This window comes from Lactuca virosa, chromosome 9 (assembly GCF_052849685.1).
Source record: "Lactuca virosa cultivar CGN04683 chromosome 9, Lactuca_virosa_CGN04683_v6, whole genome shotgun sequence".
NCBI classification, from domain to species: domain Eukaryota; kingdom Viridiplantae; phylum Streptophyta; class Magnoliopsida; order Asterales; family Asteraceae; genus Lactuca; species Lactuca virosa.
Window position 1 is genome coordinate 100,116,681 of NC_136434.1, and position 24,953 is coordinate 100,141,633.

The 24,953-nt window shown below is 41.9% G+C and overlaps 1 protein-coding gene across 1 annotated transcript; it reads left to right on the forward strand.

Moving 5' to 3' along the window:
• Positions 1–21,732: 21,732 nt before the first annotated feature.
• Positions 21,733–23,763, forward strand: LOC145139605 (uncharacterized). Its single transcript, XM_079073367.1, has 3 exons — positions 21,733–22,196; positions 22,443–22,891; positions 23,084–23,763. The coding sequence occupies exons 1-3, from the start codon at positions 21,733–21,735 to the stop codon at positions 23,761–23,763; spliced, it is 1,593 nt and encodes a 530-aa protein (XP_078929493.1).
• Positions 23,764–24,953: the final 1,190 nt, after the last annotated feature.

The following is a 24,953-nucleotide window of genomic DNA, read 5'->3' on the forward strand; positions in this document are numbered from 1 at the left end:
TTGGTCAATCGATCCACGATGACCCAAATTGCATCAAAACCCTTTGTCGTCTTCGACAACTTGGTGATGAAGTCCATCGGAATTTGTTCTAATTTCCACATGGGAACCTCCAGAGGCTGCAACTTGTCATGCGGCCTCTGATTCTTGGCCTTGACCATCCTGCAAGTCAAGCACCTCTCTACGTACCAAGTGATCTCCCTCTTCATACACGACCACCAGTAGTTCAATATCAGATCCCGATACATCTTGGTGGCCCCCGGATGGATAGAAAAACGAGACTTGTGAGCCTCCTCCAACACAATCTGTCTGACCCCACCAGACATAGGAACCCAAACCCGACCACAACAGTTCAACAGACCACGACTGTCCGGGAAAAATCTTGTGATCTCACCCCTGATCCTCTCAATCTTCCAATTCCCTTCCCGAACACCCTCGGCCCGAGCCTCCCTGATCATTCCTATAAGCGGAGAATCCACAAATATCCTCATACATGATGCCTCAACAGAAGGTCCAGCCGACTTGCGGCTTAAAACATCTGCCACCACATTCACTTTACCCGGATGGTAAAGGATCTCACAGTCATAATCCTTGACCACGTCCAACCACCTGCGCTGCCTCATGTTCATGATCGGCTGATCCAGAATGTGCCTCAAACTCTTGTTATCCATGTATATGGTACAACAGACCCCATACAGATAATGCTTCCAACTCTTGAGGGCAAAGACCACTCCCCCAACTCTAGATCAAGTGTGGGATACCTCGTCTCATGCGACTTTAGCTGCCACAAAGCATGAGCTATCACCCGTCCTCTCTGCATTAGGACTACTCCCAAACTGGTGATGGATGCATCACATAAAACTACAAAATCCTCAATTCCCTCCGGGAGGGTCAAAATTGGGGCCTCGCATAGTCTTTGTCGAAGGATCTTAAATGCTAACTGCTGCTCGAGGCCCCACCGGAAATTCACCCCGTTCCTCGTCAGATGAGTGAGGGGTACTACAATCTTGGAGAAATCCTGAATGAATCTCCGGTAGTACCTTGCCAATCCCAAGAAATTCCTGATATCCGAGGGAGATTTTGGAACCTCCCACTGCATCACCGCCTCGATCTTTGCCGGATCGACCAAAATCCTATCCTGTTTAACGAGGTGTCCAAGGAACTGAACCTCTCGTAACCAAAACTCGCACTTCAAGAACTTAGCATAAAGCCGTTCTCGCCTCAAAAACCCCAGGAGCTCGCGAAGATGCTCCTCATGCTACTCTCTGGTCTTGAAATATACCAAGATATCATCAATAAACACAATCACCGAACGATCGAGCATCGACCTGCATTCTCGATTAATAAAATCCATGAACAATGCAGGTGCATTGGTGAGCCCAAATGGCATTACCACAAACTCGTAATGCCCATAACGAGTCCAGAATGCAGTCTTCTCCACGTAATCCTCCCTCACCCTGACCTGATGGTACCCAGACCTCAGATCTATCTTGGAGAACCAAGATGCACCCTGCAACTGATCAAAGAGATCATCAATCCACAGAAGGGGATAACGGTTCTTCACTGTTAACTTGTTCAAATACCGATAATCAATACACATCCGGTGTGAACCATCCTTCTTCTTGATGAATAAAATCGGCGCTCCCCACGGAGAACTACTCGGTATGATGAACTGCTTGCCTAGCAGCTCCTGCAACCGAGATGACAACTCCTGCATCTCAGACGGTGCCAAACGTTATGACACCTTGGCAATCAGGGCCGCACCTGGCATAAGGTTGATCCGGAACTCGACCTGCCTCTCATGAGGCACACCGGGTAACTCCTCCGGAAATACATCAGCGAACTCCCTGACGACCGGAACATCAGCAACCGACGCCAAATCCCCAACCCGTGTATCCACTACATAAGCCAAATAACATGTACACGCGTGCTGAATATACTGTCGAGCCCTGGCTGCAGAACAAAATCTTGAACCCATCCTGGTGCCCTCTCCATAAATAGCCAATTCTCCCCCACTTGGGGTTCGAACTACCACGCGCTGACCTCGCAATCAATCATAGCACCGAAACGACTCAACCAATCTATACCCACAATCACGCAGGCATCCCCCATAGGGATAGGGATCAAATCAATCAGAAAGGATACACCAAAGATATCCAGAACGCAACCCTGATATATCGAAGAAGCAGAAACCCTGTGTTCGTTGGCGATAGAAACTCGCAACGGACACTCCAACTCCCCTAAGGGCATAGCAAACTCCCTACTAAAGGACCGAGAAACAAAGGACCAAATCGCACCTGAGTCATACAACACTAAAGCAGGTAAGGAGTTCACTAGGAACGTACCTACCAAAGGTACACATATATAAGCATAATACAACATAATCAATAAGATAAGGGATAGAAACATACCAGTCACAACATCTGGAGCCGCTCTAGCCTCCTCGGAAGTGATCTGAAAAGCACGACCCCGAGCCCTCGGGGGCTCCGCCTTCCCCTGGCGCCTATTTGTGATCCTTAATGCGGCTGGCGTGGGGGCCTGCGCCAGCCTGGCAGCGAGCAACGGACAGTAGAACTTCACATGGCCAACCTGATCACAATGATAGAAAATCCTCGTACTCTGAACTGGGGCTAACTGGCGGCAATCCCTTATATAGTGCCCCTCCCTGCCACACTTGTGGCATACCCCTCCTGATCGACACGTCGCGTCATGAACCTTTCCGCACTTCCCACAAGTATGGCCTCGCTGACCCCCAGACCTAAAATCAACGACATTGTGCCGCTTTGGCGCCGGTTGCGACTGTGCCGGGGTCGGTCTCTGCTCCCTCAACTGAAGCTTTATCTCAAGCTCATGCCGCCTGCCGGCCTCCTGTAACTCCAACAAAGAATCAACCGTTGGGTGGAGACAAACTTCCTGATATCCATCTTGATCATGCTCTGATAAACGGTCATCTGAGCCTGCTCTGAAGCAAACTCAGGTCAAAACATATCCCTCTTAGTAAACATCCGGGTGATCTCCGTCACCAACTCCGATCCCTGCCTCAGGTCCAAAAACTCTTGGTTCAACCTCTCACGCTCAACCCGTGACACATATCGAGTACGAAACATCTCCACGAACTGATCCCAATATACCGCAGCCCTCTGCTCAGCAGAATATGATCCTGTAACAAGTCTCCACCAATCCTTCACTCCGGACCTCAGAAGGTTCAGAGCGCACCTGACCTTCTGGTCAGTAGGGCAAGAGCAAGTGAAAAAGAATCCTTCAACATCATATAACCACCTCATGGATACGATCGGGTCCTGAACTTCATCAAAAGTCGAGGGCTTCGTATTATCGAATTCTTGATACTGAAAAACCCGACCCGGTCCAACACCTGCAGCGGCTACGGCTGCGGAGGCTGCAATAACAACAGTCTCGGCAATGGCTGCGTATCTGTCATCAAAGAACTCCATCATCGCGGTCTTAATAAACCCAAACAGCTGCGTATCTGTCATCAAAGAAATCCAACTCCTCTGCCCCAATCTGCCTGCCGGCTCCTAATCCCGACCCGGATCCGATCTCAACTCGCCTCGTAGTCACCATACTGAAAATACATCAGGGAGATATCAGATAATACGTATAACATATCAGGGGAACCAAATCCCAACAAGTCGTAGGGGTTGTGACTTCCTTGCTACGCGTATGGATCCTGTGCTTTCAGTAGTACGGGTCCATACTACCTTCCACACCTACCCGTATTTATCCCAAAGGATCATCACAACAACCCTACCAAAACCCACATACTAGCATACTCATAGACTCTATCCTCACTTCCTAGAGGAAGGCTAGACATATCTCAACTGGCCGGTTAACCCCACATAACTCATCCTACCACCAACTGCCATTGGTTCCATATAGCTATTGCATGAACACTATCACATACTGCATGACTTAAACAACCTTAGGCTAAAAGACTCAATCCCACAACGGTTGGACTCAAACAAGAGTTGCGCAGCAGGACCAAATCCCCTACCCTAAGACCATTTAACCCATGCAATATGCGACTTAACACATTCATTCAATAACTAGCTTACATATGAAAGAGTCACAGAACAATCAATGGGGTACTCTACACTTGGATCTGGGAGTGAAACACTTGGATCTGGGATTTCTACATCATTTGCAACCTTCCTAAGGTATAAAGCTTGCAACTTTATCCCTCTAGCATATAGATTTAGTTTTAGATGTCTTTACGGAGCTTTTTGGTCCCAAAAGGTTAGATCTTGAACATGTCATGTTCTTGACCTTTAAGTTGTCCTTTCAGACCCTAAGAGGGGTCTTAAGTCATAAAAATGGGTTCCAAATGGTTAGTTTTGCTTCATACACCATTTAGAAGGTCTTAATCGAATAAGACCTTAAGTTAAGCACTTATTGGTCATGCTAAGTCATAAAGTTGGAGACTTTATGACTCCTAAGAGTATTTTAGCCATGGATCTGAAGTATGGACGTAAGAGCTTAAGCCATTAAGCTCTTAATGGATTTTGGACTTCCGAGGAGTACGCCCCACGTACTCGGAGTACGCCCTACGTACGAGGTCAACCACCCCGATGGTGGTCAACGTACGAGGCTGCGTGTACGCCCAGCGTACCTCCGGAATACACCCCATGTACGCACCCTGAGTTGACTCGATCGAGTTGACTCAGTTGGGTTGACTTGGCTAGGTTGACTCAGTTGGTTTCACCAGTTGACTTTGACTTTGACCAAGTTTGACATTAAGGGTTGTAAAATCCCAAAAATCCAGGGTAAAATTTTCATTTTTATTATAATCAAAACACTATTGTAACTTTTTCCAAACATTGAAAAGCATTTTAAATACAAACAATTATCAGAGTTCATTCCTAAAGATCACATATTGCGGAAAATACGGGTGTACTCGCTGTGATCGTCGCGAGCTCTTTCATTTGAAAACTGGGGTACCTGAAACATACACTGAAAAGCATAAGCACAAAGCTTAGTGAGTTCCCCAAATACCACATACCATACATATCAAATTATCCAAACACTTCATACATAACCGCGAACCATACATATCATTCATATATCATAATCAATAAATGTGCTATGTGCCGTCTATAGTCTTGCCATTATGACACGAGCCGTCTCGTGGTCTTCCTTGCCAGGCCGGGGGCCACAACCCTAGGTCTTACATACAAGTGTCAGGAGCCACCTCTGGGTCTTCCATGCAAGCATCACAAAGATAACTAGCATACAATCTACACTACTTAACTAATTAACTGCCAGAGTTCAGACTCTGATCTTTCATACAGTGTGCCAGGAGTCGCCTCCTGTCTTTCGTACATAATGCCAAGGGCTAACCCCCAGGTCTTCCTACAATACATAAACCAAATAGGCTGACATTGGTGCCTTCGACCCATGGAATAATGAGGAGACTCACCTCGAATTGAAAAACCCACTGAAAGAATTCCCTAGCTGTTGCCCTGACGACACCTCTGAACTATCAGATCAAAATAACACCCAATTAGCAATTGGATTCCATTCCAAGGCCTACCAACCATACTTGGGGTAAAATGACCATTTTACCCCAGATCCCAACATGAACCAAAACTGTGCCCAATTCCAATAACCAAAAAGGCCCAAAACCAAAAGATCCACAAAGGCCCACTAATGGCCCAATTTTCCAAATTGGGCTCAATCCCATATGGGCCTTATCCTAAGCCCATATTTTCCTTAGATACAATTCAGATTACATCAAGCACCCCTTGGGACAAACTTGGTTAAAGGCATAAGCCGAAAGACAAGATCCATAATCCATATTGACCTAACTCGTCGAGTTGTCCAATCAAATCGCCGAGTTCCATATCAACTCAGAAACGGGGAAAACCAAAACAACTCGCCGAGTTGTCCAACCAACTCGCCGAGTTCGCCCGAGACCCAACAACTTAATACATTAAGCTGCCTTCATCGACTCCAGGAACTCCAAAGCTCAGATCTCGACCAAAATGAGATCTAGAATGTCACACCCCAAAACCAGAATGGCGGAAACGTTCTGGGGTGGAGGACGTCATGTGTAGCATCACAACCAATGAATAATAGCAATCATATCAACACAACCATTACAGCGAATACTTAAGTAAAAATATTTACATCAGTTTGAAACTTTGTCTGAAACTTTGTTTGGATTACATCCAATGGCTTTGTATAGTATAAACCCAAAACTCTTATTACTCCAATTTCCTCAAAAATCCAGCAAGTACCTGTCTACTGATTTCCTGAGAATACAAGCAGTTTCAAAATATCAGCACAAAGCTGGTGAGTTCATAAGCAGTAGTTGGTAATGAAAATCGTTGATGAGTTCGTAAAAGTGTCTTGTATAATTTCAAGAAAATCCGATATTTTCTTTAGTGAAAATGTAGTGTTCTCGATTCTGTAAGAAATCGTGAATGTTTATTACTAAAAACTGTAGTGATGCGTGAAAGTAACACTTCGTGTGACTAGCAATATGCTAATCATAAAGTATAAGTATTTCGTACGTGAAACCATTGTATATTCAGTTCTGTTTGTAAACTCTGAAAGTTTTCCAGTTGTAGTGTGTACAAGTTCTATTTAGTGTAAAATAAAACTGTTGAAGAGTGTCAAGTTGTAAACTAAAGGTGATTTATACATATTGTGAGTCGTATAACCATGCTTGATATGACTAGAGACCTTTCCAACGTTCTTCAGGCGTCGAGTTAAATGACATTTGTCACCCTAGGCATGCCTGCCCAACTGTAGCTAGCAGTTCGGGTGTGGGATTGTCATTCCCGAATAGATCTATTCACAAATCTCAGGCTCTCCCTCCAGGAGACTCTGGTTATACTATGATAGGATTTATCCTTGTACACCTAAGGGTACAATAGTGAAGTAGCGCCTGACAGTATTGTAAAATCTAGTTTACATGTGGTGTAGTATAGTTCTACCATAGTGAAAATCCGTATGTATACCGTACGTAGTGATAATTACAGTTATGAATATCATGATAAAGTAGTGAGGTAAACTGTAAACTGTTTCTGTCTTAGTGCATATGTTTAGTAGTGAAAGTTTCTGTACTTGTTGTGTTTAGAAAATCTCAAACTATACCGATTATAGTTTGCATGTATAGTGAATAGCGTGTCGGGAAAACTATGCAATTTTAGTGAAAACGCCCATTATGCTCAACACAGTACAAAAGGGTTAAAGTATGAGATTTGCATAAATTTTGAAAATATTTAAGTTTAGCTTGTATTCCCCCCCTGAAAACATTAAAAATATGGAAAATGTAGGGGTATGAACTCACAGTTGTTGCGTAAAAGCGCTGACTGAAATGAAGATTCCTCGAGTTGTTGCACGTGACACTTAACGGAATCCTATTAGCAAATAAATACATATATGTATCTAAATTAGCGATTTCGTTAGATAAAGTGTTAGAAGAACACTTATGTTCGGTTGAGGAATGTTACCGGGACTTGATCGAATCGAGGAAAGTGGGTTTTCAGCCAAAAGCACCACTTAGAAAGGTGTTTACGGCCGTGAACAAGGGTTTACGGTCGAAAGACAGTTTACGGTTTCTGAAGGCTTGGTGAGTTTACGGCCGTAAACTCAAGAACAGGGTTTACGGTCTTTGAAGGTGGACCGTAAACTCAAGAACAATGGTGCTGATTTCGAAGAGATAAGTGCTCCAGACGTCCCGAAATGACTCCAAACGGTGTTTCTCGATGTTTTCCCGAAGTTTGAAGGTGTTTTAGGTGTTTACGGTCAAGGTTTTTAGAGAGAGAAGGAGAGAGTTTTCGGCCATAAGTGTTCAAATGAGGGTGGAAGTCTCATATTTATAGGGGTTTTGTGGTCGGTGGTGGGGGTCCACTCTTTGCTGACCGTAAACGGGTATACGGCCGTAAACGAGTTTACGGCCGTAAACGAGTTTACGGTCGTAAACTCACTTAGGCCGGAATTGTTTGATTTTTCGAGATATTCGGGTTTTCCGCGCGATTTTTGGTTCCAACTCGTATATAATTATATATATAACTAGGTTATTTTCTAAACCAAGAAGTTTGACGGAGAAGTTAATGAATTCGGAATTTTATTAACGAAAATCGCGTAACGGAAACGGACAAAATTTCAGGTTGTCACATAGAAGGGTAAAGTTTCCAACTTTACCCCTAGGAACCACCAAAATGGGTCCAAACCCAAACCCTAGACTTAAAAGAGCGAGGGCTTAACCATTAAGCACTTAATCATCAAAGATAAAACCCCAAAATATAGATATAATCCCATAAGGATGGAAAACCACGTAAAGTTGCCAACTTTACATTCATACATGCCTAGGAGAAGCTCAAATGCTCAAGAAATGCTTAATCAGGGACTCAATGAAAGCATGAAGCCCTTAAATGTATCAAGTTGGCACCTTTATGCCAAAAGAGTTCATGTAGACCTTAGATATGAAGAATACTCATTTGGGACGTCCTAATCCCCAACATTCACCCAACCCGGGGTAAAAAGCATAAAATCTAACCCAAGAAGAGATCTAAGCAACTAATAAGCAAAGTGGGAACTTGATACCTCAAAAACTTGGCAAATGAGACATAGATTATGGATCCAAGACTTCTTCTTCAAGCCAAGCAACTCCTAATTCCTTAGTTCCTTCAACATGCACCAAAAATGAACACTCAAGGCTCTTCCCAAGCTCACACACTCAACAATGAAAGATACTGCTCGATTTTAGGGTTTCTAGACAGAGGAGGCTGGTAAGTGTTGGGTTTTAGTTCAAAAATAGTCTCATAAACAAGAAAAATATGGCAACGGAAGACTTTGATTTTTGAAATAACATAAAAATATACCCACCAAAGGATATTCTTGCAAGTTTTAGAAAGATTAAAACACCAACCAAAGAAGAGGTGAAGAAATAACAACATTTGTAGTTCTTTGGTCCTCTTGGGAGGCTTGGAAGTTGATGAAGAATGTGTAACCTTTGAGGCACCAACAATGACTCAACTTGATGTAGAATGCTAGTTCTTTGTATAAAACTCTTAAGCTTTGAACCAAACCCAAGTATGGTTCAAAGAGAGCAAAAGGCTAGCATCAAATCTTCAAAGTGCAAGACTACAGAAGATATGGAGAGGGAGGGAGAAACTCTTGGCCATAGCAAGAGAGAATGGGGCAAGAACTTCAAGAGTGGAAGCCTCATATTTATAGTGCCTAAAAGTGAAGTTATTAACCATTGATTCCTTCAACTTTAGACAAACTTGTCTCCATGTCATAAGTATGTATCCCATGCCTTTAAAGCATGATTAGACAAGTCATACACTTCTTCTTTTTATGCATATCTCAAAAATTGCATAAAGAAGAAGAAAGAAAGTCAAACTTTTATAAACTCTTTTATAAAATATAAAACTTGTCTTTTAGGAAAAAGAAAAAATGATTCAACTAGTCCAAAAGTTTTTACATGACTTATAAATCATACCATATGATGTATATTAAGTTACTTGCTAATGGAATTTATTATTTCCATGAAATAAATAATTTCCAATTTAATTGTAAGAGTTTTATTGAATATTTATTAAAATCAATTTCTAATAAATAATCAATTGTATCAAGTTGTTAGTGTGACCCATTAGTATCATATGTTATTTAGTAATATCACTTTAATATGAATCTTGAGCATACTAGGCCTTTCAGTAAGGAGGCCAACCAAGGGACTTAAGGCCTTTAAATAGGGTGCAACACCCTAAAAATTAGGGTTTCTCAATCAGCGTCCAACTCGCCGAGTTGGTCCTTAAAAACGCGCGCCCCAAAAGCCTCCAACACGTCGATTTTACACCATCAACTCGCCGTGTTGGTCCCTAGAAACGGGAATTTATTTCCATAATTGACCTTCTAGATACCGGGTGTTACAACTCTCCCCCACTTAAATCAGATTTCATCCTCGAAATCGCTCCTTACTAACACTAATATCAAAACAAACAACCTGAGGAACATAGTCGAAAATTCTGCGCATAAGGCAATCTTCCCAAGACAACCGAAACCCAAACCGAAATTTCCATCCCGAAGACAACAATCAAACCTTCAGCCCCTGCAAACCACTTCTACCTTTCTGATACCTGAAATTTATAATGGTCTGACTCCCCGATAGACCGCCCACGCTGAAACAACTCCATGCCAAATTCTCAATGAATAACAGACCAAACATAACACTTCCAACTCTGATCATACAACGACCTATCCAGATATACTGAAACCATCCTTAGAATAGTTCTTCAAGCCCGATGAAAAATGAATCCTCAACCTCTTGAATAAAAACCAATCCTACCTCACCTTAAATCCGAAACCTAAAGTCTCAATGGTCTGACTCCCTTTCAGACCTCCCACACCGAACCGCCACCGTGCCAACCTCATAGACTTTCATACCAAACAAAATGCTTCCAACCCCTGATCACATTGTTGCTTTAAAGGGAAACAAAGTAACTGACCATAAACAGCTACATAACACTTATACTCGACAGAAGGCTCAGATAATGCTTCGAGTAGAAGATTCATCCCTGAAACGGTTAGACTCAGACGAGAGCTACACCACAGGGTCAAATCAATTACTCTGAGATTATTTAATCCCACTGCGAGTGACTTATCATTTCCCAATCAACCAGTTACTTCACACACACACAGAACCCAAATCACTAATACCGCCCGAAACACTAACACTGCCCGAAATACTGATGCTGCCCGAAACACTGATACTGCCCGAAACAACATGCTGCCTCCTAGCTGCTTTCCAAAATCCACCGAGACCTCCCTGGTCCCAATTCGTCTGCCAATCATTTGAAATATCAGACTCCCACCCGAATGCTGAGCCAAAAGACACTCACACAGTCGCCCCACGCGACTTCCGAAAGAAAACCTCGATTGACACTAATTTCCATAACCATCACGACACCAACCCGATGCTAAACTGAACGCTACAGGACCAACTATAGTCTTAACTCATACCCGATCTCCCACGATCTACCAATTCCTGATTCCAAACAAGTTATGGTCATCCCACAGCCCTGTGAACAAACCCACCATGACCTAAACCATCTGGAAAAAAAAGTTCGTGAGCAAATCATAAATTTGTCACAATCTCACTGCTGCACAGGGACCAGTGTATGCTACGGGCCACCCCGCAGTCTTACAACACTTCCCATACTAACTGACCGAATGCTACAGGTCACCCCGCAGTTTTACAATGCTACAATACTAATTGCTAACTAGTGAATGCTACGGGCCACCCCGCAGTCTTACAACACTTCCACCTTGCCGCAACCGCCGCTCGAAGCCTTACTACTAATCTATCAATTCAAACACATCCGGAGTCGAGCATGCACTTGACCAAACACCCACGCTGAACTCGATTCGTGACTGGAACCCTAACCTGGGTCCCATAAAGCATGCTATCAAACACTAAAAAGACGTGAACCCAATGTTGGGAAGTTTCCCGAACTCCCAACTCACATAATCCTTAATCAGACAGCCACTTGGGTCGCCTTAACCCCGATGGGGATGTGAAACTCATCCTAGTTTCACACCTGCTTCTGTCCTGAATACCTGAACGGTTCCCCCCACTTTGATTCGCCTAAGCTATTACAGTACACAAGATTGGAAGGATTACCAATCCTTCTTACCCTCCAATGATCGATCTGCTAACAACCAGCGCTTACCCATGCTATTGTTCCATCACTAACCATCTCAAAAGGCCGCACAACCTTGAAGACCAGCTGTACACTTCCCGAATCCCAACAACATTGCTAACCCCGAATACTAAAAAAAGATACCACACTCAAATCCTAAAGTCCAAAGAACAGATGCTTAAACCAAACCTCTGCAATAGACCACTTCCTTCGACTCATCCAAGGGCCAACCCAACACAATGCTAAAATCACTAAACCCTGACGATGCTGGAGAATCATCCTGTCGAACCCTCACCATGCACCTTCCACACAATGCTTCTGATCCGATCCCGACCAAAAACCAGAATAACACCCGAACACTTGAAACTCGCTATTCAATACACAACCCTTACTAATCTACTAACGATTCATGGCATGCAATTGGCATATGACATTTCTTGAAGATATAACCCAAACCTAAGTAGAGAAATAAACCAGAGATACACTTACCCAAACCGATGCAAGATTCCAATAACAAAATGCAGATAAAACTGAAAAGAAAGCAAAGGATACATACCCACAACATCGACTGTTGGAGTCCTGACCTCCCCTGTCTGACACTGCAAAGCCTGACTCCTCTCCGCTGGGGCTCCTGCCCTACCCTCTCGTCCATTAGTGATCCTCAAAGTAGCCAGAGCGGGCCCACTCACTGCTCCTCCCGACAACATCGGACATTCAGCCTTCTTGTGGCCCACCTGATCATAGTGAAAACATAACAGGCTTGCCCCTTAGGACAATCCCTGCTGACGTGACCAACCCTGCCACACTTGTAGCAGCCCAAACCCCTGGAACGATAAACTCCACCGTGCAGTTTACCGCACGTGCTACACTGACTCTGGCCCTGTTGGCCTCTCAAACGTTGGTCAGAAGTCTTGGGTCTCTTCCCGAGACCCTCCAATATACTCACCTGATTTGAACCCCTCTTCCTAATGTTCTCCAAATCAATCTCCCGCTCTCAGGCTCTATAAATCATATCATTCAGGGTTTCGCACCCCAAAATACTCACGAACTCCTTGATATCATCCCACATCATATCATGATACCTCACTTTCTTCATTTCCTCATCTGCTGCATACTGTGGTACCAATAAAGCCCTCTCCTGGAACTTGGCAGTGATCTTTGCCACAGTGTCAGTAGTCTAGCGGAGATCCAAAAACTCTCGCGCCAACTGCTGCACCTCAATCGCTAGTGCAAACTCAGATCAGAACTTGGTCGAGAAGTCATCCCATGACATAACATCAAAAACATCATCACCCAACTCACTACCGACCTCTTCCCACCAATCTCGTGCCCTGTCCTTTAATAGGCAGGAAGCATATATGACCTTCGCCTCCTCGGGGCAAAAAATCGTCCTGAATGCGTTAGCCATATCCGCTAACCACCTCTACTGACAACTGGGTCCCTTTCCCCATGGAACAGAGGAGATCCACAAGCACGAAACTCCTGGAAAGAAAGAGTGTGAGCTCTAACAACAGCCATAACCTCGGCATGGAATGCGCCCAAACGCTCATCCAAGATCTTCGAAATACTACGAGAAATCTATGATGAGATGAACTCTCGCAACTGCTCTATAATCGGCTCAGCACCCGCACCCGAGCCAGAACCCGAACCAAAACCAAAACCTGAACCACCTCCCTGAGAGCTCATCTGCAAACTGAAATACCACAAACCAATGCCCAAACGCTCATCCAAGATCTTCGAAATACTACGAGAAATCTATGATGAGATGAACTCTCGCAACTGCTCTATAATCGGCTCAGCACCCGCACCCGAGCCAGAACCCGAACCAAAACCAAAACCTGAACCACCTCCCTGAGAGCTCATCTGCAAACTGAAATACCACAAACCAATGATCAAAACATGCTCGAAAATTCCTTCCTACAAGCTCCTTAGATTCTCCAAGGCTCTCGCTGATTCGAGTATGGATCTTGTGCTTTCAGTAGTACGAGCCCAATACTACCTTCCACACCTATCCATACTTTCCTCAGCAATCCTCCCAAATCCTCTAAGTCACTTTCTCAAACCAATGCACCAAAAACTCACTAGACCGCATCACCAAACCCACTGAAGCATATCCTAGGCTCTCCTAGGTTATCGACCCCACCCAACCCTCAGCTGTTGAAGGACTCCCACCAATTTTAATTAGCTTCCTCATGAATATAGTCACATGCCAAAGAGATCAGATAATCCTTCGAGTAAAAGACTGAAACCTAGAACGGTTGGACTCAAACAAGAGATGTGCAATAGGGTAAAATCCACCACTCTAAGATTATTTAACCTGTGCCACATGTGACTTAGCATATTCAATTAGCAGTCAATTCACATCACTAAGAGTCCCACAAAGCACAAAGCAAGCAATATTCATGCAACGAAAAATCTAACCAACATACTCTAAACAAGCCATTCTATCTACTTATCAGATATACAGACTTGCATGCAATACTAAAGCTCATACAATCAGGCATAATAAAGGCATCTCTCATATCATGAATATTGAGCAGATCCTTATCCCTAATCTAGCATGCAATTCTCATAATCATAGCATATATCATAATAAACATGTATTGGTATTCTGGGAACCACTTACTTGAGCTCGATCGATTGCACGCATCACACCCCCTCCTTTGATTAGAAATTCCATTTTCGTTAAATATCTATTTTAAAAAAAATCTTCCCCAAACCCTCAGTTTGAGTTCAAGAACACCCGAGAGTATGCCCGAATCCCTCAAACTAAGGCTCTGATCCCAACTTGTAACATCACAAAAATCCAGGGTAAAAATTCATTTTTATTATAATCAAAACACTATTGTAACTTTTTCCAAACATTGAAAAGCATTTTAAATACCAACAATTATCAGAGTTCATTCCCAAAGATCACATATTGTGGAAAATACGGGTGTATGCACTACGATCATCCCGAGCTCTTTTATTAGAAAACTAGGGTACCTAAAACATAAACTGAAAAGCGTAAGCACAAAGTTTAGTGAGTTCCCCAAATACCACATCCCATACATATCAAACGATCCAAAGACGTCATACATAACCGTGAACCATACATATCATTCATATATCATAATCAATAAATATGCTATGTGTCGTCTATAGTCTTGCCATTATGCCATGAGCCGACTCGTGGTCTTCCTTGCCAGGTCGAGGGCCACAACCCTGGGTCTTACAGAAAAGTGCCAGGAGCCACCTCTGGGTCTTCCATGCAAGCATCACAAAGACAACTAGCATACAATCTACACTACTTAACTAATTAACTGCCAGAGTTCAGACTCTGATCTTTCATACAGTGTGCTAGGAGTCGCCTCCTGTCTTTCATACATAATGCCAAGGGCTAACCCCCGGGTCTTCCTACAATACATAAACCAAATATGCCGACATTGGTGCCTGCAAGCCATGGAACAATGAGGAGACTCACCTCGAATTGAAAAACCCACTGAAAGAATTCCCTAGGTGTTGCCCTGACGACACCTCCGAACTATCAGATCAAAATAACACCCAATTAGCAATTGGATTCCACTCTAAGGCCCACCAACCATACTTGGGGTAAAATGACCATTTTACCCCTGATCCCAACATGAACCAAAACTGAGGCTCAATTCCAATAACCAAAAAGGCCCAAAACCAAAAGATCCACAAAGGCCCACTAATGGCCTAATTTTCCAAATTGGGCTCAATCCCATATGGGCCTTATCCTAAGCCCATATTTTCCTTAGATACAATTCAGATTACCTCAAGCACCCCGTGGGACAAACTTGGTGAAAGGCATAAGCCAAAATACAAGATCCATAATCCATATTGACCCAACTCGTCAAGTTGTCCAATCAACTCGCCGAGTTCCATATCAACTCAGAAACGGGGAAAACCAAAACAACTCGCCGAGTTCGCCCGAGACCCAACAACTTAATACATTAAGCTGCCTTTATCGACTCCAGGAACTCCAAAGCTCAGATCTTGACCAAAATGAGATCTAGAAGGGTAAAGTTTCCAACTTTACCCCTAGGAACCACCAAAATGGGTCCAAACCCGAACCCTACACTTAAAAGAGTGAGGGTTAACCATTAAGCACTTAATCATCAAAGATAAAACCCCAAAATACAAATCTGATTCCATAAGGCTAGAAGACCACGTAAAGTTGCTAACTTTACATTCATACATGCCTAGGAGAAGCTCAAATGCTCAAGAAAGGCTTAATAAGGGACTCAATGAAAGCATGAAGCCCTTAAATCCATCAAGTTGGCACCTTTATGCCAAAATAGTTCATGTAGACCTTAGATCTAAAAGAATATTCATTTGGGATGTCCTAATCCCCAACATTCACCTAACCATGGGTAAAAAGCATAAAATATAACCCAAGAATAGATCTAAGCAACTAATAAGCACGGTGGGAACTTGATACCTCAAAAACTTGGCAAATGAGACAGGGATTCTGGATCCAAGACTTCTTCTTCAAGCCAAGCAACTCCTAATTCCATAGCTCCTTCAAAATGCACCAAAAATGAACACTCAAGGCTCTCCCCAAGCTCACACACTCAACAATTGAAGATAATGCTCGATTTTAGGGTTTCTGGACAGAGGAGGCTGGTAAGGAGGCCAGCCAAGGGACTTAAGGCCTTTAAATAGGGTGCAACACCCTAAAAATTAAGGTTTCTCAATCAGCGTCCAACTCGCCGAGTACCCTTCACCCACTCACCGAGTTGGTCCTTAAAAACGCGTTCCCCAAAAGCCTCCAACATGTCGAATTTACACCATCAACTCGCCGTGTTGGTCCCTAGAAACGGGAATTTATATCCATAATTGACATTCTAGATACCGGGTGTTATAAGGGTATTTTGGGATTTTGATGGAAATTGGTCATTTGGTGGGAATAGGTGTCGGTTAGAGAGCTTAGATTAAGAGTCGAGACCTCATTAGCTTCTGTTCAGTTTGTGATGTGAGTTTTCCTCACTGTATTTTTGGGTCGAAGGCACCAAGGCTGGCCGATTGGATTGTTATCCTGGTTTATTGTATGTTGGTATGCTGTAGCGATTTGTTAGATCCAATGTTTTAAAAACCGGTTTGAACCGACCGGTCGAACTGGTTGGACTGGGAATCAGGGGAGGGAACGGTTCAACTATCAACGATTTTACATCGATTTCTGAACCGGATTGAACTGGCCGGTTTTTAGAAAAACCAGGTTGAACCGGTCAAAGTAAACCGGTTGAATCGGTTAAACCGAATAAAAACACATGAAAAAGAACCATTTACATAATAAACTTTGGTGATTTTTTTTCAAATCTATTCAGTTTCTCTAAATAAAAATATATGATAAATATTATAAAGTTTTTTCATGTGTTTGTATTCATCTAAAATTATATTTTGTTTCGGTATAATAGTTTATTTTCTTTTTGACGTATATAGATTGATATAAAACACTAAAACTTATGGTTATGTGTTAGTTTAATGTATTTGGATTCATCTACAACTTACTTTTATGTGTATTTTTAATTTTTGAATTTGTAAACATCAAATTCATGATTTATATATGTATGTATGTGTAGGAAAATATGAAAAAACATAAAAAAAATATAGAAACTGGTTGAGCAGGCGGTCGAACCGGTTAAACCGGTTGAACCGGGAACCAGTCATCATACCGGTTCACCTACGCGTGCATATAAAGAATGTCGAAAATGGAGCTCGTATGCGGAAGATATGAATTTTTGAAGTTCGGGGCACAAACCCCGACACTGTGTCAGAATTCACGACGTGAACACAGTGTTCACGACGTGAACTTAGAAGTGACGCCTTCCAGAGCAAGTGGACTGATGACGAACGTAATGACCTATGCCTGACTGAACTCACGACGTGAATTTTGGGATTCACGACGTGAATCTAGAAAAATGGCCCTATAAATAGAAACCAAAGGGCAGCCGGCCATAGTTGCTAATTCCTTCACTCTCTCACTCCCGATACCCTCTCTAGCTGTCTTGAAGTACACCCGAAGCCCCGATATCATCCCGAAACCCGAAGCCCCGAAAATCCCGAGAAGAAAAGAGTTTTAAGCCGAAGCTCTGCCCGCGAGAAGCCCGGTTTGTGGAGATATCCCGGTTTCATCAAAGAATACTACTTGAAGAGCCGAGTGTTGTCTGATAATCGTCTTATCAAGTGAGTGTGTAGTTACTTTCACCTTACACATAGATATGAAGTATTTGTTATAAAATATGTGCTATGTGTGTATGTGTGTATATATATATATATATATATATATATATATATATATATACATATATATATATATATATATATATATATATATATATATATATTGTTTGTTTACTTGAGATGGATGTTGAATGAATGTTTTATACATGTTTTTAAATGATTTAAACTATATATGTAATTTATATCTACAAATATGTTGGGTAGAACATGGGTAGATGAAATAGTTGGTGTGTAAGGAAAGATGAGTTTGAGGATGAGACGAAAGATGATATAGATCATGAGATGAGAGTGACAGGTGAAAAATGAGTGAAACCTTTACCCAAACGATGGCCCCGTCATTCAGCACAGTAGGGATGAAAACCACAGACGATTTTACCGGTGTACTCTAAAAACCCTGGTAGCTTGTAGGTGTTGTGGACTTGATGTTCACCGGTGTACTCTAAAAACCCTGACAGCTATGGACTTAGTGCCTTATATAAATACGATGGTAGTTATGGATTTAGTATTGCGTAGATGAACCTTGGTAGCTATGGATTTAGTACTGTGTAGATGAACCTTGGTAGCTATGGATTTAGTGCTGTGTAGATGAACCTTGGTAGCTATGGATTTAGTACTGTGTAGATGAACCTCGGGCAAATGGACTTTGTGCCAATTCCTTAGGTCAATCCTTAGGAACGAACGAATGAAGGATAGTTGATTCTTAGGGTAAAACCTTTAGAAATAAAGAAGATAATGGGGATGAGTAATTGGGTTGATTGTTTGATGATTGAATATAATAATTATATTATTGTCGGTCAAAAACCCTATATGCTCACCAGGCTCCCAAGCCTGACCCACTCAGTTTTTCTTTGTATTACAGGTAGTGGCACCAGAGCGTAAGTTGGATGACTTATCAAGATATTTTGAATTATAGGCCAGTAGTTGTAAATAACTATTGTAAGGCTTATAATGTGCCGTTTATGTTTTTGGTCTGTATCAGAACATGACATCCCGAGATTTTTGTTATATAATGCAAAATACATTTCTTTAAAGAAATGATTTGATAAATTCTTATCACATTTTGTTTTGGGAAAAAATTCCGCAACTCTTTTAATCAAAAGATTACTCTGATTTTATTTTAAAAGCATAAATTAAATCGGTCTTTTCTTACCGTGAAATTTGGGGATGTCACACCGTACACATCCTCTATTCATGATCTTTGATTTTGGAAAACTTTGATGTCGGAATTGTTTTGAAAACTATTTTGTAAACACTTCATGGTTTTGGGTTGTATTTAAAAAGTATAAATTTCTTGTGATTTTTATGGACGTTACACCCCGCGTACGAGGAGAATGCCCCGCATACTACAAGTTTTCCGGAAATGGCAAAACTGCCCCTTACGGACCAAATCTGCAAAGTAATTACATACCAATGGTCAAAAATAAAAATATGTAACAACCGAAATTTTCAAAAGAAAATTTTCATTTTTAATTAATCAAAACATTTCCAATAAACCACAAAATCTCAAGGACAATTGTTTTCAAATTCATAAGATCAACATTTTTATTTCAAATATCAGAGTGTCCCATAAAAACGCGTGAGAGAATACATGCCACGCCATCAAGCATTGCCCTTGCCCTTAGGCTTAGAAGTACCTGAAACAATCAACAAACTGTAAGCTATTGCTTAGTGAGTTCCCCATAGCATACCCCACATAATCCACATAATCATGTAATCCATATTAGCTATAAAAGCTACATAAACCATATAAGCCATGCATACAACATATAGGGATGCCCTGGAAACCCTCCAGGGTCTTACTCCGGGTGCCATGGGAACCCCCACATGGTCTTAGACCACTACTATATAAATTAGACATGCAAACATATAAGGATGCCCTGGAAACCCTCCAGGGTCTTTCTCCGGGAGCCATAGGAACCCCCACATGGTCTTAGCCCAAGGATGCCCTGGAAACCCTCCAAGGTCTTACACCCACGTGCCTCGGGAACCCCCCGAGGTCTTTACTAAGGATGCCATGGAAACCCTCCAAGGTCTTACACCCAAGTGCCTCAGGAACCCCCCGAGGTCTTTCATGCAAGTACTACAATTACAACTAGCATACCACATATCCCATAACCAACTAGCATGTCACATAACAAATAATGGGTCGGCCTTGGTGCCTTCGACCCATTGGTATGGTGAGGAGACTCACCTATTGATAGTTTCATTTTATTTACTTCTTTTTATAGTTTATTTTAGCATATTTCATCCATAATTTAGTTAATTTTCATGCATATTTTCCTTTTTGTTATTTTATGACCATTTCGGGTACTTTCTAGTTTTGTGAGCTTAATTGCAGATTTTAAGGAGATTAGCGGAGTGGGATCTTTAGGAAGCGATTGGACTTAGAGGACGTCAAGGATCTTGGGATTTATAATAATGGAAGTTGATGCATGGAGCGGGCTTGATGATTATTTGAAGGCTTGGAGAAAATAAAGTTTGAATTTTCAAGAACCGGAAGAATATTCGAGCATGTGGAGATTAATGATCGGTTGATTACATGAACTATGGATCATTTGGAATAGTCATCTTGGGCTTAAACTGAAGAAAACATGAATAATTATGGACTACAAGCTTAGTGGACTCGAACTGGGCCAGTGAGATATGCTTTGGAGGCCCAAAAACTCAAAGAAGCCCATATCAGGCACCACCCGTGCAACAGCACGCGGGTCGCGCACAACACTGCAGGGGTAATTCGGAATTTCATTTGGAAGGCTATTTGAGGAAGGTTGGTGCCCATCTTTTGAAACACTTTTAGACATCCAATTTTTGAGCATTCTCTCTGGAGTTTTGAGGACTTTTGAAGGCCAAGAACACCTCAAGAACATCATCTTTTTACCTCTTGATTCTTGTTAAATGTTTGGTACAATCTTCTCTAACTTTGTTTCTTTGAGTTTAGCCATGCTTGGCTAAACTAATCTTGGTTGACTTTTGTTGAATCCTTTGAACTTTTGTTGAATGTTGAAGAATCCATGAACTTGTTCTTAAATCTTTATGGGAATGTTTTGTGTTTTAACATCTTATCACTACTTGTATGTTTTTATTCATGAGTTTAAATGTGTTTGTGGTGATTAGTTGGCTAATTTCTTGATTAAGTAAAAGATCTTCAAATTAGCAAGCAACAAGTGATTTTTGTGTTAGTTTTGCTTCACACAATCATAAAAACATTTCCTCCAACATGGTAGTGAAAGCATTTGACTCCTCTTGGATTTGGTGACTTTTTGGTTCTTAATGCTAGTTGACTTTCACTAATTACATGCTTAATGGAAATTGTGACTTTGACTAAGGAAATTGTTATGAGCTTCTCTAACCATTTTAACAACTAAGAAAAGTCTAGGTAATCTCAAGCTTCTTGGGTTACTATAGCCAAATTAAGAATTTAAAACAAGTATTGCACCATTGGATTCTAATGATATGTTCATCAAAAGTCAAAGTGAGGAAACCTTAAGTCAACCATCATTCCCTTATTGATTTTACATCAAACTCCTATTTTTATTGAAATTGTCTATTTAAATCATAGTTAATTCTAGTTTATTTCAAGTATTTTAAAAGACCAAAACCCCCATTTTTAATTTATTGTCATTTTACAAGTATTTTTACAAAGAGATTTTTCATAGAGTTACAAAATCGAACCAATCTCTGTGGATACGATCCCTTTACCACTATACACTATTTTAGTGTGTAATATTTAGGGTTATTAATTTTGTTGGCCTCGACAACCACCAAATTTTGGCGCCGTTGCCGGGGATTGGTTTATTTTTAATCAAATTGTTTCTCTATGCCCAGATCTCAACGTACAGGTGACTTGATTTATAACCCGGAAATTGAAAAAGAAGCAAGGCGTTTGGCGAAGGAAAAGAGAATAGAACGTGGTCAAACTTCTAATCCTCACGGGGATCCGGAGGTTGAACCCGTTTCATCAAGTGACACGGAACCCGATTCAAGTCCCGACCCTCGCCAAGAAATTCCCGAAACACCACCTCTACAACAAAATCCACCCCTTATTGAACCAATTGCAATGGCGGACGGAGGAGAAGCTCCCGAAAGAACTTTGAGGCAAATGATGGAAACCGATGTTACACAAACTCCAACAGGTATCAATTACCCTGTTTTGGAAGAAGGTTCGGAATTGAAGTCAAGTCTAGTCCATCACCTTCCAACTTTTCATGGATTGGAGAATGAAGACCCTCATAAACATTTGAAGATGTTCCACATTATTTACACTAGTATGAAGCCACAAGGGTCAAACGATGACCAAATCAAGCTAGGGGCATTCCCCTTTTCATTGGCCGATAGAACAAAGGATTGGTTATTCTATCTTCCCCCGGGGTCAATCAACTCATGGACCGATATGGAAAGAGCTTTTCTTGACAAGTTCTATCCTGCTTCAAGAGTCTCAAGTCTTAGAAGTGAGATTTGTGGAATCCGCCAAGGTCAAAACGAGACTTTTCATGATTATTGGGAGAGGTTCAACAACTTGTGCTATAGTTGCCCACAACACCAAATTCCGGAACAACTCCTCATTCAACACTTCTATGAGGGATTTTTGCCAATGGAGAGAAGACTAGTTGATGCCTTAAGTGGTGGAGATGTCTTTAGCAAAACTCCACAACAAACAAGACAACTCTTCAACACCATAGCCGCAAATTCACAACATTTTGGCCCTCGCCAAGATATGAAGAGAGAAACTCAACAAAAAGTCAATGAAGTGGGAACATCAAACCTAGAGTCTCAAATCAAAGATTTAACCTCCGTTGTCCAAAAGCTAGCCATGGGACAAACTCCACAAGTGATGGTTTGTGGAATATGTGCAACTATGGGACACCCTACGAATATGTGCCCCATTCTCCAAGAAGATGCGGAACATGTAAAAGCCACGGGAGAATTCCAAAATTACCACAACAAGCCATCCGGTTACCAAAATGCTTACAATTCAAGTTGGAAGCCAAATCCCAATATGAGCTACAACCCAAGACCATTGCCTCAAAATGCATTGGTTAGACCTTCCTATCCACCACCACAACCTCACTACCAACATCCACAACGACACTATCAATCCAAACCACACCCTCCACATCACCAACAACCTCCTCAATCCCAACCAAGTAGCTCTGGAATGTCCCTTGTAGACATTGTCAAATCCCTATCCACTAGTACCCAACAATTCCAAAAAGAGACAAGGACTAGTATCTCCAACCTTGAAGCACAAATAGGAGATATAGTTACATCCATAAGCAAGTTGGAGTCCCGTGGTAAACTCCCTTCTCAAACCGAAAAGAACCCAAATGTTAATGTGGTGACCTTGAGAAGTGGTAAACAAACCGGAGAGAGTAGTTCAAAAAAGAAGCCAATGGATGAAGAGGAAGAAATAGAAGTCATTCCCATTGAGGATCCCATAGCCAAGAATGCCATAGAAGCCGAAGTTCCAAAGAAGACCATTCCATTAGCGACACCAATAGCCACTCAACCGTCATTCCCCTCCCGACTTGCAACTTCAAAGAAGAACATGGAGGAGAAAGAGATTTTGGACACCTTTCGAAAGGTGGAAGTAAACATTCATTTACTTGATGCTATCAAGCAAATCCCTAGATATGCAAAGTTTTTGAAGGAGCTTTGCACCAACAAGAGGAAGTTGAAGGGAAACAAGAAAATATCAATGAACGAAAATGCATTTGCGGTTTTACAAAGGAAGCTTCCACCCAAGTGCAAAGACCTGGGAATGTTTACGGTTCCTTGCAAGATAAGAGATGTCACTTTTAGTAGTGCCATGCTTTATCTTGGTGCTTCTATCAATGTCATGCCCTACTAGGGGTATGAATCGTTGAATGTTGGACCTTTAAGTGAAACCGGTGTCATAATTTCTCTTGCGGACAAATCAAGTGTCTTTCCTAGAGGTGTTTTGGAAGATGTTTTGGTGCAAGTGAACCAATTGCTCTTCCCGACAGATTTTTATGTGATTGATCTAGATGAGCAAGTGTCCTCAAAGTCGGGTATAATTTTACTTGGGAGACCATTCTTGAAGACGTCTAGAACAAAGATTGATGTGTATGCGGGAAGCTTAACAATGGAGTTTGATGGTGAAACAATAAGTTTTAACACTTATGATGCTATGAGATATCCTAGTGATGTTTGATCCTTGTGCTTTATTGATGTTGTCGAACCATTAACCCAAGAGTTGTTCGAGTTGTCTAATGGTGACATGTTGGAGATGATTTTGAGCAAAGGATTTGATTGTGGGAAGCTAGCCGAGCAATTAAAGCTTTATTCTTTGGATCTGAAGGTTGAGAAGTTGGTCAATACTTTAGAGATGAAGAAATCCACAAGATTAGATGTCAAGCAAATTGAGTTGCCTCCAACCCATACAAATTTGCCACCATCCCTTGTTCAACCACTAGAATTGGAATTGAAGGTCCTACCTAAACACTTGAAGTATGCTTACTTGGGCAAGAATGAGACTCTTCCGGTTATCATTTCGACTCATCTAACCGAATTTGAGGAAGAGAAACTCCTCAAGGTGTTGAAGGAACACAAGGAAGCCATGGGTTGGACGATTGCAAATATCAAGGGATTGAGCCCCTCCACTTGTATGCACAAGATCTTGATGGAGGATGAATGCAAGCCGAGTCGGGATGCGCAAAGAAGATTGAACCCGCCTATGATGGAAGTTGTGAAGAAAGAGATTTTGAAGCTCCTTGATGCGGGGATGATCTATCCAATCTCGGATAGTAAGTGGGTGAGCCCGGTGCAAGTGGTACCAAAGAAGATGGGAATCACGGTAGTCGAGAACAACAAAGGTATGATGGTCCCCACTCGCGTGTAAAACGGGTGGATAGTATGTATTGACTACCGCAAACTCAATGCAAGCACAAGAAAAGATCATTTTCCATTGCCTTTCATTGACCAAATGTTAGAAAGGTTGGCCGGGAAATCTCGTTATTGTTGTCTAGACGGGTACTCCAGTTTTCACCAAATCTCGGTGGCACCGGAAGACCAAGAAAA